Raw genomic sequence first — 17,336 nt, 5'->3', positions numbered from 1 at the left:
CTTTGGTTTGATGAAAATGTTCTGCCATAAAAGGCCTCTTCTCCTGGAAAACAAAACTACGCCCTTAAGGGTCTGGCGATCATCCACAGCCTGTGAGTGCTTGGAACGCAGTGCTCTCAAATGCAGGAATGAGTGTGCTTTGGCAAGAGAAGTCCTGAGCTTTAACAGTATCCCTGAAGGGTGATGTAAATTGGCTTAAACACACTATCTTCTGATCCCTGTCATATATATACACTTATGCATAAGGACTGGTTAGTAGTTAAATATTTTCTGGATTTTACATATTGCAATTTTTTCAATTAAATTTGCAAAGTTCATTGAAAATGGCCTACACTGAAGTGGGTAGCATTGTTAGTGTTTACTGAAAACAAACATAACATTTCAGGAAAGCTAATCTTTAATCTCTAAATTGGTTTAAATAATTATACATTTAATAACAATGTTATCTTTTGCAAAATACCACATTTCTCAGCCTTAAAAAAAGTAACCGCATTTTGGCATAAACCATAAACCCAAGGGGCTGATTTAAGTTCTTATTTATCAAAATGAGTCCATATGTTCCATCTTAAATACCAAGTTTTAATATTAAAAACTGAAAATTAACTTTGGTGTATTTTAAAGCTTACAGATATTCCTTTGTTAAGAGATCTGTAAAAAAAAATCTAAATTAGCCTATACTGTATATAGTCAAAACTCTGTGGAAAACTTGATATTTTCATTTTATTCTTATTTAACATGAAAATATATTTGTATTTTCAGCTGCTTAAACTGCTAAGAATTGCCTTTACTTATTTTCCCATGAACCACTTTAACCAGTTTAATGGGAATTGAATTATATAGACATTAGATTTTAAACAAAACTTTAAAGGTGAAAACGGAGTCTGTAAATCTTAAAATGTTTGAAAACTCACAGTTATGGTCAAATATGTTTTAAATTAATAATGCTTCTTAAAGAAATTAAATAAGAAAGAGTATAGCTGATGTGTACAATAAACATTTCAATGGAAGAAAAATGAAAATGTTTAGCTCCTGTAGGACCAAGAAATTAGACAACTGAGCCAGGCAAAATGTTACTCTGATATCACAAGGGATTACTGCTAACAATTCAATCAATAACACTATCAAAAGTCTTCTCACCTCTTTTCTTTCAATTGGGCCAAACAAGCAAGGTGAATCTCATAATATCAGATACTTCTCGTTATAAAATAAGCATTTCTTAAGTATCTGGGGGACATCCAGTTCAAGCGTCTTATAACAAAGTATTTATATAACTGATGACAATCTGTTGTTGAAAAATTCAACAGGTTTGGACAAGCATATGTGTGGACAACCAGTGACAGTGTCATTTAGAACACTATCAAAGAACAGTAACAACCACTGTAAGCAAACACTAACATTATGATTCAGGCCAAAAAGTAACACAAACATCATAACACAAACATCACATACAGTACAGCAGGTACAAGACTTTTATTATCAACATGGGTCTTTTTAGAATGTTACATTAGACATTTCATTATGCTGTAATTTATTTTTATAAAAAATATTAATTGCACAAAACTATTTGGCATAACAGTTATACTTCCTGCTCACATATATTAATCGTACTTGCACGCCAACATAAATATTTAATTTACGATAACCTATGTGATTGTCTGACATATTAGTAATACCTTTTTAAGGTTAGAAAAAAAATCAGTTGTTTTTCTAAATCTAAATACAAAGACTTAAGATCTCAATAAATAGTAGTTTCCATGGGATACTTTAAGAAAATACACATTATAACTGCAAAACAAGTTTTAAGACAAACATTAAAGCTGATAGATTTGCTGATAAGAAGATATTTTATTCTTTGGCTGTGGAAGTTTTTCAAATCATCTTTTGCAACATAACTCTAGAACATGGGAAAGGACAAAAACAACATCATCTATCTTAAAAAGTTATTAGTAGCTTATTCAGTGGATCTAATTCAACCATCATCTGAAGGATGGCAGGAATGACTGGTTAGGTTGTTCCAGACTCCCACAACCCTTTGTGCAAAGACGTGTCCCATGTTTTTAGTCTTACATACAGTTACCCTTATTTTTAAATGTCTTTTTATAAGCTTTACACAATATTATACACTAATGCATTATAGTACTTTAACATAACTTCACGCTACTTAAAGTTTTCACTTTCAGGATATGCATATACACATACTGTATGTCCTAACGTGTTATAAAGATTCTGACAAACAAGATGGATAGGTTTTATGTTATGCATGGTAGACTACTGTACATATATTCACATGAGGCATCCCTGTAAAAGTAAACAATACTTCAATATTTCACTATTTACCATGATAAATACAAGCAAGCAGTGTAAGGTATATACAGTACAGTACTATGAACATCAGCAACATCATCAGGTTATATTCATATAATCATCTGCCTAGCTGGTCCCATTAGTGCTTGTTTGATAGTAAGATCAGGCAATACTGGAAGAAATACTGAAGGTCATTGAATTAATCGCACATTCTGAAAAGCTTTTTGCAATCAAAACCCAAAAGTTTCTAATAATATCCTCACTTAATATCCTTCCATTAATAACCAGTGCACTACTATAACCAAACAATGTCCATTCCTTATGAATATATCATGGCTGTTTTTATGAACCATCATCACGTACTGTACTGTTAGATGATGATTTATCCAAAAACTGCCTCTCAGGCCGATATTGATAGTGTCACCATCCATGTTAATGTACAAAGCCTGCTGATATTTGAATATTGCTATTGTTGGGGAAGCTGGTTCCTTTGGCTATGACTTTCCAGAACAAGTAATTTGCAATTTCCAAAAAGATTTCAAATCAGAACTTAAGACATACTAGAAATGCAAGTGTACTGACTATAAAGGCCATGCAATCAAATCACTGTTCGAAGGTCAAAAACACTGAAATACTTTTAAAATGTTTTTAAAGTATTTTTATAGATTTTATAGTAACCTTTTTAATAACAATACAAAGAGCCATACAAATGATTGCTAGAAACAAGGTGCTTGGATAGGGGTATTTATAGAGTACTATAATAAAGATGGAAAGAGATTGGTCTGCATGAACACAATGCAAGGTGAGAAAATGAATGTACTCAAAACCATGGTTTGGGGAAAAAAATCACTATTTAGTCAAATATATTTCAATTCCAGAAAATGCACACAATAATTGCATTTCTGGGATCATGACGCCCACTTGTGTTAGCGATATCTTAATGCACCTTCTAATTATAAGATACTTATAAGAAATAAGATGCTTCCAATGTTTTCCTTTCTTTGCTAACACTGGTGTTAGCAGCCTTTGGTGTTGCTATGTGAAAATGATCCATAATATACATGAATGGAGTTTTAATAAACAAAAGGGTCAAATTCTCAGGACATCAAACCCTAATCCTGCCCACTTCCGCTTACCTACAGTACTGTATGTGCAAATATTATGCTTCTTGCTGAACTGATTGCTTGTTTTGTTTTTCCACATCCCTTCTTCTGCCATTTTTGCCATTGCAAAGGGAGCTTCCTGGCTCATCCTACAATAAAGAGATGATTCAAACAGAACTGATAGTCCTGTGCTATGGACAGTTTGTTGTTTCCCACAGCTACAGTAGGTGAATTACATAAATAAAGCTCACTTATCAAATCATACTTCTTCTCTGCCTAAATTAGGATTTGACAGGACTACTGGATTGATAAATAGGGATTAGATGCATGTTGGGGTTTTTTTTCCATCAGCATATCCACAGTTGAACACTATTGTGAGGGAGAAAGATTTTTTGACAACCTGTTCAACAACAGGTTTCAATATACAACTATAATACAACCAAGCTCTTTCAATTGGAATTGGACAAGTTTCAGATTAATGCATATTTTTTCAGATTAAAAGTATGTTTACTACTTCTCTCCAAATTAATAACATTCATCAAAAGGTTAAGGCAATCTACGTGCTCAAAGTTATTTTCATTATTGACTGTATTAGATGTGACTGCACATAAGTACAGTTTACAAATATACAGGACTGTAAAACAAGTATGGACAAGGACTATTGCCAATGTTGTCTTTCACACCAAAGTGTTCACCTGAAAATACATTTACACACAGAAACTAAAATGGACAATTAAAAGACAAAGATTAGCCTAACCATCATATCTTTGGAAGGTGGGAGGAAAATGGGAGTGCCATTTGTAATGTAAAAACCTACACTAACACGGGGAGAACATGCAGTCCCAACACAGAAGGTATCCTAACCAAAAAGTGAACAAAGCAGTGCTTTCTGACAAGTAGCTGAACCATATTTTGTTATAGAAAAGTCACAGTGCTAAGTCTGGAAGAGAGCACAAAAACAATATGAAGCAAACATGTGAGCTACTTTAAATGACATTTATAAGATATTTTTTTAGGAATGCAAATTATTTCTCACCACTTATGATATAAACATAGTTATAAAACAGCTTCTATAGTTTAGTTTGATGCTGTACATGACCAACTGTCCCTGGTGCATAGTATATTTGGATTATTGTGATAAGGGACAAAAAATAAAAAGAAACATAACAAGTCACTGCTGAAAATGTTAATATGAGCCTGCTTTACTCAGAACATTCCAGGGTACATCAGAGGCCTGATAAGTACGCAAGCTAAATAAGTTCTAAAGCCCTAGAGTGGAAATGTTCCCATTTTCCCATGTACTCTCTAAGTGTTTTCAGTTAAATATTTGACATAGGCATGGAAGCCAAGAGAGAAACAGAATGGCACCACTTGTGTTCTGACGTGCCATAGTTAAACCACTTCTCCAGATGAAGCTTATCTCAAACCTCTGGAAGATGAAATAAAAAGAAAAATCTTGAAGTGAACTAGGAGCACCTTCCAGTGCTGGCTCAACTTGAAAGCACATATGTAATGCATCAACACCATAATCCAAACATCACTCCTTGGAGACAGTGCATTACACTACAGCTCAAGCCCCCGCAAGCAGATTTATTATAGACAAAACACTGGACGTGAGCCAGACGTGAAGACCAAAGTTAGAGAACGATCTTCAACCAAGACAACGATGGAGACAGGCTTCCAGCATCCTATCCCTGTTTACATGTTAGACTCTACAAGTACTATTGTGACAATGAATAAATATACTGTACCAGCCAATATACTGGATTATTTATCAAGACATGGATCAACACCACCAAGCAATAGTATGTTTTACTGTACATTTAATCATTTATGGACTTTTGATCTTTCTCTTATGATTTCTTTTAATAACTTATCTTTATTCTACCAATATATACTATAAAAAAACACAATTTGAAAAATGCTGTTCATAATGTTTTGAGCCTTCCATCAAGCATTTACTATCTTGTTCCATTATGAACACTCACTAGACTCCATATGTGTAAAATTCACATCACTATGTAGACTGGAAGGCATTTCTTTTCTGATTCTAAATCTGGCTTTAATATTTACCTTCATTTTTCAAAGTGATTTTGAATTATGGAGATTTCTTAGAGTTATTATGCTTCCAATCTGAGTACTACTCAGTCCTTCGGATTTTTGCAACCTGAAAGCAATGTGTGGAATTCTGCTCTTTATTCCGAATTAGTTTATTTTTTATGTTTTAGAATAATTAGGATTTTGATGTGACATATTTGGAGTTTACCACTGAAGAACGAAGGGATAACAAAACTTCTGCCAGGTCCAAATAAACACAAATGTTCACTGTAGACATGAAGCGCATGCCACCAGGCTGTCTTTGCTGCCCTCATTACTTGATGTTGACACTGTCTGCATGGTGTTACATTTTCTCTGGCACAATACTTGCATTACACTTCCAGTTTGTTCTGGCCTTATTTTCCATTTTGTTGCCTTCTTTGATGGACTGTTTTTTATTACAAATGCCTTGTACTGTATATGCGTGGCACAGTGGCCTTTCAATGCTGGGGCCTTTGGCCCAATTCCTGGGGTGCTACATGTCTGGAGTCAGTTTTCTCCAGGAGCTCTGGTTTTCTTCCACAGTCCAAAGATATAGTTGTAGGTTAATTAGATGGAAGGATACCATGATAAATGCATCTGCTAAGATGGTGATAAGGAATCTCAATTTCCCAGTGGCCATTATTTTCAAATATTTTTTTATCAATACCCTTGGCTCATGCCACTAAGCAGGACACTTTTGTTAGCTTTGACATTATGGCCAGATTGCTGTTCTCTCAGTTAAGCAACACCAAGCTATATTTTACTTTGCTCCCATGAAATACCACATTCTTTACTCTGAATGTATGTAAGTTAATAACACTGACAATTGCTAAACACATTTCATGGACCAGGCTGCTCATTCGCTAAAAATTGTGTTGATTTTGGTGCATTCTTTTTTTCATGTATTATACTGTATATTGAATAAAATATTACTGAAGATACCTAATGGGTCACAAACTGATGTATTCCTGATGTATCCTGATTTAATTGCAATGAAGAATTTAGAACTAAAATTACTGCACTTACTGTAACTAGGTAGTTTCACTATTATAGTTTGCCTTTAACTTCAGTTGACTTCAGCCCCAGCTCTTCTTTAAGCAAAATAACATTGTTGTAATTGTAATTTTGCATGTCACAATTAACCTTAATATAATTGAAGAGCCTCTAATGATGCAGTCTGACATTCACAGCAGTTCTTCATTGTGCACATATATATAATGTTATTTAAATTGTAATGATTATACATACATTGTAGGTTAGTTGGTTGTTTAAGTAGTATTAGATACTGAAGTCATGTGTTTTCCCCAAAAACATAGTATCTCAGTGTAAAATGACTTGATTAGGAAAACGTATAAGACTATGATTTATGCAGATGTACAGTACAAGATTATTAACCTAAGAACAGTAAAAGATACAAGCATGCCCCACTTCATTTCTGAAAACCAACAAAGGCTGATTGCATTTGATATAACTGAGGTGGTCTGTCTGTGACAGAAGATGCCTGAACAATAAGATGTTCTGCTTCCGGAACTTGGAGACTCTTCCAGAGAATCCAGGAATCTGTGAGGCCACTTCTGGGAAGGTAGAGGGCTATTAACCTGACCCAGGACAGTACATCCTGGCTGAAAATACTTCTATGTCAGCCAAATAACTACATCAAACATGATCTGCATGCTTGGAGTCTGTTCAGGGGTAACACATTCACAACTGTGAGATAAAATAGTCACCTTCAGTGGGCAGGAAAACACTTTGAGTTATTGGCAGAAAGAGTGCTGGAGTGTTTTATTTACTAATGATTGTCATTTTGCCCTTGACAAAACTAATGGATGACATACAAGTATATGGAGGTGTCATGATGAGGTTCTGACTGTTGCATTGTTCAATTTAAACAATCAGACAAGGGAAGTTGGGGGATGAAGCTCCTTTAACACACAAATACCTTCAGTGCAGATCAAGGGCAATCAACAAAGTTCTTTAACTACTACATTGTCAAAGTTCTTATGCAAAGTTTTTCCCTTTTTACAAGTCATTCTGGGACTGTTGTTCTTCCTCTAGGGCAATTCATGACCACATATTACTATGATTACAATGGCATGTCTTTAATAAAATGATGTCAAGGTTGTCAACTGGCTATAGAACATCTGTGGGACAAACGCACAAATGACATCACTAGGAGACAACTACAACTGCCGCTGCAGCTGTGAAGGAAGAGGGGAGAAATATTCCACATCAGTCTTTCTACCATAACTGTGTTAATCCTTTAGAAGGTCATACCAGTTTTATAATGTTTTAATTTTGACAGTGTGCCATATCTTAAACTGAAATTTATGTTTCTTTGATCTGTGATTTGGTTAGATATCTCGGATTAAATATTTGATTAATATAAAATGTTGAAAAAACTTCACTTAATCCATTTGGCCTGTGTGTTCTGTTTCTTTTGTGCATTGTACATGTTGATATATGCTAGTTGTCCATTTTGTTTATTAAAGTATTGATTACACAGATGTCTTTTTGGATTTATTTCTCACTGTGCCAGGATACATGATAAATATGCAAAATATGCAACACAGCAGAGGCTTGACGGGACAAAAAATACATAATCCTAATGCTTTGAAACAGTCCTATTGGATTTACAACCCCATCTCCAAGGGTGCTTCCCCTGTCAGGCTTAGCTAAACCCAGTGTAGCACTGTTGTTTTTACTTTAATAAAACAAAAGTCTTATTAAAGACTTGACTCTTTCGGTATTCTTTAAGAGGAAGGCTTTGGAACAAATTGCTGGAGTACCATACAACCAGAACACTGCACAAGACACTCAGGCTGTAGAGATTATAATAGGCATCTGGCTAAATTTACAGACTAGAGATGAAATGTATAGTGTTGAAGCTATCTAAAGCACATACCTTTTCACTGTTAAGTTCTCAGAATACCTGAGACAAAAAATAACAAAAATGGCACATACTGTAATACAGGGATTTTTAACACATTTTGAAAAATTGTATGAATCTAAATGTATACACAGATGGAGTTTAGACTTCCCCTATTACCAGTGTGCAAGTGCAAAGGATTTGCAAAAGAAGGCAAAACTTTCATTTTCAGATAGGGAGTACTTTTAGAGTAATTATTGAAATACTGATATAAAATTTAGACTCATTCTGTTTAAACACAGTAGGAATGAGCTTGTGTTTAATTGTCCTGTTAAATCATTTTAAAGGCTCTTACCCATTTTTATACGTGACTGTTTCACACATTTTATTACTGGTGTCTGAACTACTTTTGAACTGTGTGCATATAAAAACTGTACATTATACAGTACATGTGATGCAATTAAAATCACTTTATAAAATTATATCATCAGATCTCTGAAGTAAGGCTGGGCCTGGTACAGTACAAATGGGGTGGGAGAAAGTCAGGTAATTGTTAGTAATGTTGTAATATTGTAATGATTGTTTATTGGCATAATAAAGTTATTGGCAGCAACTGGTCCACTCTTTCTTCTAGACCGGATTTTTCAAAACAATGCCCACTATGGTGAAAGGGACATTGTGTTGTAGGAAACATCATACTTTGAATGAGACATTAAAACAGAGTTCTGACTACCACAATCTATCAGAGACCCATTGGCGCTGCTCAAGAATAGGGAAGTCATGGCTAAATCCACTTTGGGCTTGCATAATCTAGGCTTTCTAAATTTGCCTCTTAATTCTACTGTTGGATCAATTTTTCAATTCTGCTAACAGTGGAGCTCCTTACTTATACAGTAGTAGAATGCAGCTACTGTAGGAATGGCTGTAGCATGTTGCCTTGCCGAGATTTGTACTTCAGTGGCAAATGAAGTGAGTTCCCAATTATGCAGTATGTAAAGTACTTTGGGATCCACTGGGATGAAAAGCACTATACAAATGTAAGCAATTATATTATTAACTACAAATATGTTCCATCTAGCAAAGCAAAAACCATGTCCATTCTGAAAGATGGATATTATTGTTACTGAATATTTAAGTAGTAATTCCTTTATAATAATAAGTCAGATATGTGCAAGACTGTTTTATGAATTACATATGTGACTACTTGAATTAAAATTAATGTTCAACATTCAAAGCTTTATTTCTTTAATATATACAGTATCTGCAAATCATTAGCCAAACCTAGACACATCAAACTTCAAACAAATTTCTACAAAAGGGAGACTAAAGGAGTCATTTGGCCTGTGACAGAACTATTGTTTCCATTTAAGCACGTATATATGTTATTGATGAAGTTCAAGTAGGTAGTTGTGTCAGCATGCGTAGGCCGCAAAGAAACAAGTAAAGCTTTATTCCATGCCGAAAAGAGAAGAAAAGAAGCACAAAGTTTCTGTTATTGATGTTTTGTGTTGTACAGTATTAGAAGAATATACAATTCTTATTGAAAACATCTTATGAACAAAGTGATTTAAAGATGTAATGGGAAATAATGACTATGCCCCTAAATAAATGAGATGCTGAATAAAGATATTTTAAAATGATTCTTGTGAAAATACTCTTAAAATCACTACATATCCAGGGATGTAAACTGGCACTGCACTTTGTCACAGCACAAATACAAGCTAAAGGCAGTAAAAATCGTCTTAAAATAAAATGGAAAACTATTTTTTTTCCTTTAATTCTAACTATAACTATCAGCCAATAGAGCAAATATATAAAAACTAGACAGCTAGATTGTTTAAAGCAATTTTATAAATCAAAGATCATTATAAAGGCACAAGCCAGTGTTCTCATTAAGGCACATTATGTTTCTGTATTGATTCAATGTGGTCGCCTGGCACCAGAGTTCAGATCAAAAGGGATTTCCTTAAAAACATCTATGTTAACTTCTTCTTCACAGCCTAGATAATATAAGGCTGATACCTGCTGTGCATTTACAGTAGGGTAAGTTTGGAATCCTAATTTTAAATCCTGATAAATCTGTTATTTATTTGGAATTTAAAAAAAACATGACCACAATACTGAAATCAATCAGGGCTTTCAGCTAAATGAAAACGAAATAAACACATTCTTTTATATCTGGGTTAAATATTAGTCCAAGTGGTGAATCTAAATAGCCTGTACCAAATTATTCTCAGGTACAGTCTGCATCCAAATGTTATAGTCAGTTAAAATTAAATGCAGGATGTTTTCACTAATTTTCCTCTAAATTACTTCCTCTGGGCCTTGTAGCAGTTAAGAAGAGAGCCAAATCTCTTTAGTACTGTTTTGCGGGAGATATCTGATCCACTTCACCATATGTCTCCTCTTTCTGCCCAGTGCCATTCAATTTCCATAATTCTGAATAAACGGAGAACAGGAAGTGTGGAGTAAAGCTTATGCATGTTTGTTTCAAGTGATAAATTAAAGACTATGGTGTTTCTCTAATATATTAATGTATGAAATATTAAATTTAATGGGAATCTCATTAGTTTGGTGACCAAATGTGAAAATAAAATATTGTTTTAATTCGTCATCATCAGTACCTTATGTCACGTTTTTAAAAAAATAATTTACTTAATCATGAACCATTCTCTCTTTTGAAGGTTCTCCATTTTAACTTGAGAGAAACATTTTTTTTGTGGTTATAAATTTTAAAGAAGACACAATACATTAAACAGTCTCTGTGGATATTAAATGTGTCATTTTACAGAGGAGATTTTGATTTTAAAAGTAATGTCCCAAATACACATACCATATATTTTGTAGTGCACAGAAAAGTAACAAAATAGTAACAGTACATGAAGTCAGTAGCATACAGTACATTGTATTTTGTAAGAGTTATCTAAATATTGAGGAGAATTTGTATTTTCATTATATACTGACAAGATCAAAATATATTAAAAATATAAACATCTTGTCTTTATTCTTTAACTAATACTGTACATAAAGTACAGTAAGAATAATCCCATGATTCGTACATTTACAGTATACAGCTGCAGCTGCTCAATAAGCAGAAATTATCTTGCTCACGGTCTCACTCTTGAATGTTTTAGTCTCCTCATGCTTTAAATTCAACATTACACTCTAAAATATGTGCAGGCATTGCTACTGAAATTGCATGTCTACATTATTAAATGTTAATGGCCAGAATTGTGATGAATCATGTTTCTATTGTATCAAAAGCATGAACACACACAGTAGCCTATGGCAGACTGTGCAGCAGATATCTAAAGGTCTACACAAAGGTCTGATGGTCTATGAGAAACATTATGAAGAATCTATCATGATAAACACAAACATTAGCACTTGATGTTGAGAAATTAGAGTTGCAAAAATGAAAGCAAACAAATGGTATCCTGCTTTTCAATAAATAGGTTTTGAGCTCACAATCTTGTCTATTCTCAATTATTCAAACTTCTGAGAGCCACTTCAGAAGTCGTCTAATTAGTTTTTCTATTCAACTAAAAAAAAAATTCAAAAAACATCTGTACGTGTAAATCTACTGTCTTCTGACTGGAAAAATGCTTAAAAATGACAGAAACCTTATCCCATTGTAAGGGTATATTCTGATTTAAATGCTATTAAGTTCTAAGCAATGAGTGCTCTGCTGTATTGTGATAGTGAAAATTAAGCAATGTGTTTCTCTTGATTTGGTTTTAAATTTAAAACAATATTTAAATGATCAAAAACAATAAACTGTATAAACATCTCTGCATACACAAGCTAGCAAAATCTAAACATATTTCAGACCTATAATATCTTCCTACAAGAACATAAAAATAATCTTGGGCATTTGATTTCATAGAAATAAGAATCACATGTAAACACAGTTTACTCAAGCTCAAGCTACAGTAAATCTAGTCATATTATACTGCATTGGATCTGTCATTTAAACATTTCCTACATTATTGGCATTAAACCAATAAAAATCCCACGTTTAATTTATCATCATGATATAATCAACATCTTCATGAAAAAATATCTTAAACTTTATTGTTAGTTTTTATATCATTGCTAATCAACTTGAAGTGTCAAACTGAATAAATTTAATATAATTCCTTTCCATAAAATGTTTTTCATGATAACTTAATATTGTTCACAGAAACCAGATCAAGGCATGAGCCATGAGTTTGTAATGTATAGCAATATGATGAATCAGTGAATAATGCTGATTTATTTCTCCTCCTTCCTCTCCTGAAGTAGAAAATGAAACTTCCAACCACAACATCAAATGATCCATGAAGGTCCACAATAAATGTTTTTAAACATACATGAATCAAAAAAATCCAAGACCACAGTATTAACTATTGCAAGCTCAGCTTCTTTAATCAAACCGATTAAAGTTATGATGTATAAAGTGAAAGAGGAAATGAACTCAGATCATTTTAAGACAGTTGTTCAGTCAGTTGAGTTTTGGAAAACTAACCAAAAATAAATTTTACTTCTTATTAGTTATTAAGTTATTTAGTTATATGTTTAAAGTTATTAAACATGATCTAAAAAACAATTTGAAGTATGTAATTACTAATAGTATAAGTAATTAACACTTTCCAGTTTTATCTTGTTTCTAAGAATTTCAAGTTGTGATCATTTCCCAGTTATTGTATGCAGGTTTTTCTCACGTCTTTCAGTTTATTCTCTGATATCAGCATCCTGTGTTCCAACTCAATATAAAATGAATTAGGAATTGTAAAGTAAGTTTTGTACATTATACAACTTTCATCATATTTCAGCTTGAGTGATATCTCTGCAAGAAGATACTGTAAAGCTCATCTCAAGGTCTCTGACTGCAACCTTTTGGAAGTATGTTTTCCTTTCAAAACTAACACCTTTTAAAAACAAGAATTTACTAAATATATTTTTCTGCTTTTCTAAAGAAAATAATGTAAACTAGAAGTAAAAGTTGCTGGTAAAACTGTAAAATTTAAGAGTCATGAATTCCTTACAGATAAAACAGATTCATATTAACATTAACTCACATCGTCAATCAGTCTAAAATCAGGTATTAAAAAGGATTGTTGATCTTTTATGGCTATATTTTGCCTACCATGGTTTGTTACTCATTCAAAGGAAAGATCAATTTGAATCAGTTTAAGATGACTAAAAATGTGTACATGCTATTCACAAACAGGAATAGCTCTTTGGCTTGTTGCCAGTAGATATTCTTCAACCATGTCAAAGAGTGATAATGTTAATGTTAAAATAAATTTTATATAAGAGATGAAGGTTTCTTTTATAAATTAAAATAGATCCAATAGTTATTTCCGTGCAGAAAATGCAATATTTATACCTCAAACCGTCAAAGTACTGTAGAACTCATAACATTTTACATACTGTATTATGATATTTAACTTCACAAAATATTTCTCTGCTCCTACAGTTAAGAGAAAAAAAACGCTATGAGATTCTTAAAACCATAAAATAAAGTTATGTTTTTACTGAACTTTATAAGTTAGATAGAAAATGAATAGCTGATCATGGTAAGTATACCCTCGTTAGTTATTAGACCTGTACCTCAAGCATTCTATATAAGTTGATATTGGAATATATATTGAATCTAATATTAATATTTCTTTTTATTTGCTGATATTTCCTCTAACCAAACCTTGGTTTCTTAATTTGACAAAAAAAAGGTGTTGGCTCCAAAAACAAGCACTCATGGTATTATACTGTAAACCTCTGGTTATAATTTGATGTATTGAACAATATATTTATAAAGTTCTGTTATTTATCCAGTTTCCTTTAATTTAACATGCACATAGTTATGTTTATGGTCCAAGAGTGATTATTTAGATTCCATGTACTGTATTCACAACACACACTACCAAATCTCTAAAGTAAAGGAAAAAAAAAACTTGTAAACTAAGAATATCAGCACTAGGAATTTTAACCTTTCACTTTTAGTCACCCCTTCAGTTTCCCCTCAGGTCATCATTGAGTGATGGGAAGCAATTTCCATCCAAACTACCAGAGAATGAAATTAATACACAACCATTCTACCCTGTCCTAGAGAAACATATCTGCTAACTAAATAGAGATGAATAGTAGCTTAAATCCCTTAAGGGATGCATATTGTTCATATTTAGTAAGAGAACTGTCAGTATTATAAGTATGTAGAACCTTCGATTTTGAAATTCAAAGTAATTTTGTCTTTTTACTTGAACTTACTAATAACGGTATTCTACTCATTTTAGATCAAGTGGTATAGACATATGACAGAAAATATATCCCACACGTAGAAAGACTCCCTTTGGTATAAATGGCACTGATAATGACAGAAACTAGGACTAGGAAATTATACTTAAATTTTAGAACTGAGAATGTATGGGATACACTACCTAATCTTACAAGAATAGTTTCTATATCAACATTCAAGGAGCAATCTGAGGAGTTTCTTGGATCAGTAGGCTTGTTTCTTAAAAATTTTCTGAACATTCTGCTTCACCACTGGTTTATGGGAAATTATTTCAAATTTTGATACTTGAAAAAGACAATGTGTTTCATCAAAGATTCGGTTATTTTATAAGATAGACGCATCAAATCAAAGTTCAATGCCTGGAACATTCAAAGCATGTATTATACCCATTTTGCGCTATTTATTGCCTGTGTAGCTTGTTCTTAAATAAGATAGCCATTGTTAATTTAATTAATTAATGTAGATTAAATAAGAAACTTGAATATTTTAACTGGTTAAAGCACTAAGAGGAAAGGAAAAATAAAGGAAAAGTGAACTTATTGTACATTTGTGAATAATCGCTTGAAAAACTATGGCAGTGAAATAAAGTAAAAGTTGCTTATATTTATTTATGTTATTAGTTTGTATGGCGTGCAATAATTAGCAATCTTTTAATCCAATGTAATGTTTGTCATACAACACTGCATTTTTCTTTTTCTCAAGGTCACACAAAAAACTGTTAATGTTTTACAACTAGAAAAAGACCATGCTAATCTACAATACTAACTGTAGGAAGCAGGTAACTATTTTCTTATTATATGTTTTCTTTCTTGTATAGGACAACTATGCTAACTACCTAGCTATTCTTCATTAGTTTTTGATTCATAAAAATCCACTCCTTTTATCCTGATCTACAGTATACAGTACATTTCAGTTGTGTTTTAGACTATCTGCCATTCCTATCCATAAGAACTGAACTACTCATTTCTTTTTTTTCCCAAAGAACAAGAAAACAATCTGCATTAGCCATGACTAGACATGTTAGTGTTTGTCAGTTGAGTAGCTGGTCAATGACACACAAAAAAATTCCTAGCATACCTTTCACTGCAGTGCTCAGCGCAACATAAAGGAGTAGTATAAGCCCACTCAGACTATGCACTCTTACCTGATATACCACTGTTGCCATCATCTCTTTGTCAGGAATATCATTGCATTCTTCTCTCTGCATGCACCTTTATGCTTACAAATAACTTTTGGAGCAAGAAGAAAAACAACTTGAAAAACGTCTCACACTTCTTTGAAAAATAATCCACAAGTTCTGAAACAGCCCTCTGTCGAAGTTGGCAGAGGTATCTGCGTGTGTGCCTCTGACTTCACTAACTGCAGTCTAATACTACTGGCTCCTTTTTCCTCTCTCAAGCCTGTTGAAAAAAGAAATACTATATATGGCCAAATGCAGACAGGAAGCCACTTTTAATCACAGAACCTAAAACTTAAGAAGCGCACAATGTGAAAAGCTGGGAAGTCTGCCTGCCCTTCTAGCCCCCACCCCCCCCCCCTCTCATTCACTCTTTTTCTACCACAAAACAATCCCGGCACTTTCTGTCTCTGTGTATGCATGTGTGTGCTAAACTTCAGCTGCCAAGAGTATGTAAAGCCAAAATACAGAAAGTACAGGGGCTGGACTTGAGTCTGACAGACGAGATGCCCCCCCTTCTTGTTGTTATCAAGTTCTCAGTTTACAGGTTAAACATGAGTTGACAAGCTCAAAGCTAGCCTGAGCTTAAGCAGACTGACCCTCCTCTAAAACAGCCATCTTTTGTGCTGGCTCCTCCACAGTTACTTCTAATAAAGCTAAATAAGTTGCTTTGCTCTGCTACAAACCCTAAAGTAATGATCAGTGTTGTCATGAATGCTTTTATTGTTTAAGTTTTGCTTGCTTACATGTTAAGTACTTAAGATGTATTATCATTATAGTACACAGTAGCTATATGGTATTAAACTTCTGCCACAATCTGAGATCACATTCACCCATTTAAAATATTGAAAGCATGTAGGTATTCTTGACTAGTCAACCAATTAATACAATTAAATACCAAATTATAACATTGAACAACAATGCAATGTCTATTTGTTCCATACTGTATGAAGAGAGATCATTTACACATGATTTATGATGCACTTTTTTTAAGATCACTTCCCAGTTAACTTGATTAATATCTATTTTTGGTAGCAGTTTTTTTTTTGGTTGGTTTTGCATTTTACCTGGCTTTCAAAAATAAAAACATACTAAAAAAAAGAGATAAATTAAAGAAGCCCAAATGTCTACAAATGTCTACCCACAAAGCAGTCTACAAATATGAACAGGATAAGAAACGTGTTTGTTAAATCTCAAGCCGATCAATTAAAAAATAGCAATATCAGTTTGGGTAGAAACATGCAATACAAGATTTGTAATCATTCTCCACATCATTTTTCAAAGCTACAGTATATATATCAAACACCTTTTGTCTCATGCATCCCTAATCCATCCCATCCCATCTTTGCAGCTTGAAGCTCCACCCTTGGGTTAACTCCTCACTCTGTACAGGGGCCCCCGCCTCCTCATCCTATGGCCGGGGGCTGACCCTCAGTAAACGGGTTAAATCTCACCATTCCTGAATACTCAATAAAGATCCTCAAATGCATCTAATTATTGAGTGTCGTTACTCCTCATGGAATGATACTG

General features: G+C 33.4%; 1 protein-coding gene across 12 annotated transcripts in view; it reads right to left on the bottom strand.

The window, feature by feature from the left end:
• Window positions 1-17,336, bottom strand: part of tns1b (tensin 1b) — a 254,799-nt gene that overhangs the window by 109,374 nt on the left and 128,089 nt on the right. Inside the window, exon 1 of one of the 12 annotated variants that reach the window (XM_015359179.2) lies at window positions 15,774-16,157. The exons of the other annotated variants lie outside the window; for them this stretch is intronic. Within the exon in view, the coding sequence (XP_015214665.1) occupies window positions 15,774-15,836 (63 nt within the window). The 5' untranslated portion in view covers window positions 15,837-16,157. Of the gene's footprint in view, window positions 1-15,773; window positions 16,158-17,336 lie in introns of those variants that run through there. 12 annotated transcript variants of the gene reach the window in all.

The sequence above is a fragment of the Lepisosteus oculatus genome, chromosome 12 (genome assembly GCF_040954835.1).
Source record: "Lepisosteus oculatus isolate fLepOcu1 chromosome 12, fLepOcu1.hap2, whole genome shotgun sequence".
In the NCBI taxonomy this organism is placed as follows: Eukaryota; Metazoa; Chordata; class Actinopteri; order Semionotiformes; family Lepisosteidae; genus Lepisosteus; species Lepisosteus oculatus.
This window is presented reverse-complemented; position numbering and strand designations above follow the sequence as displayed.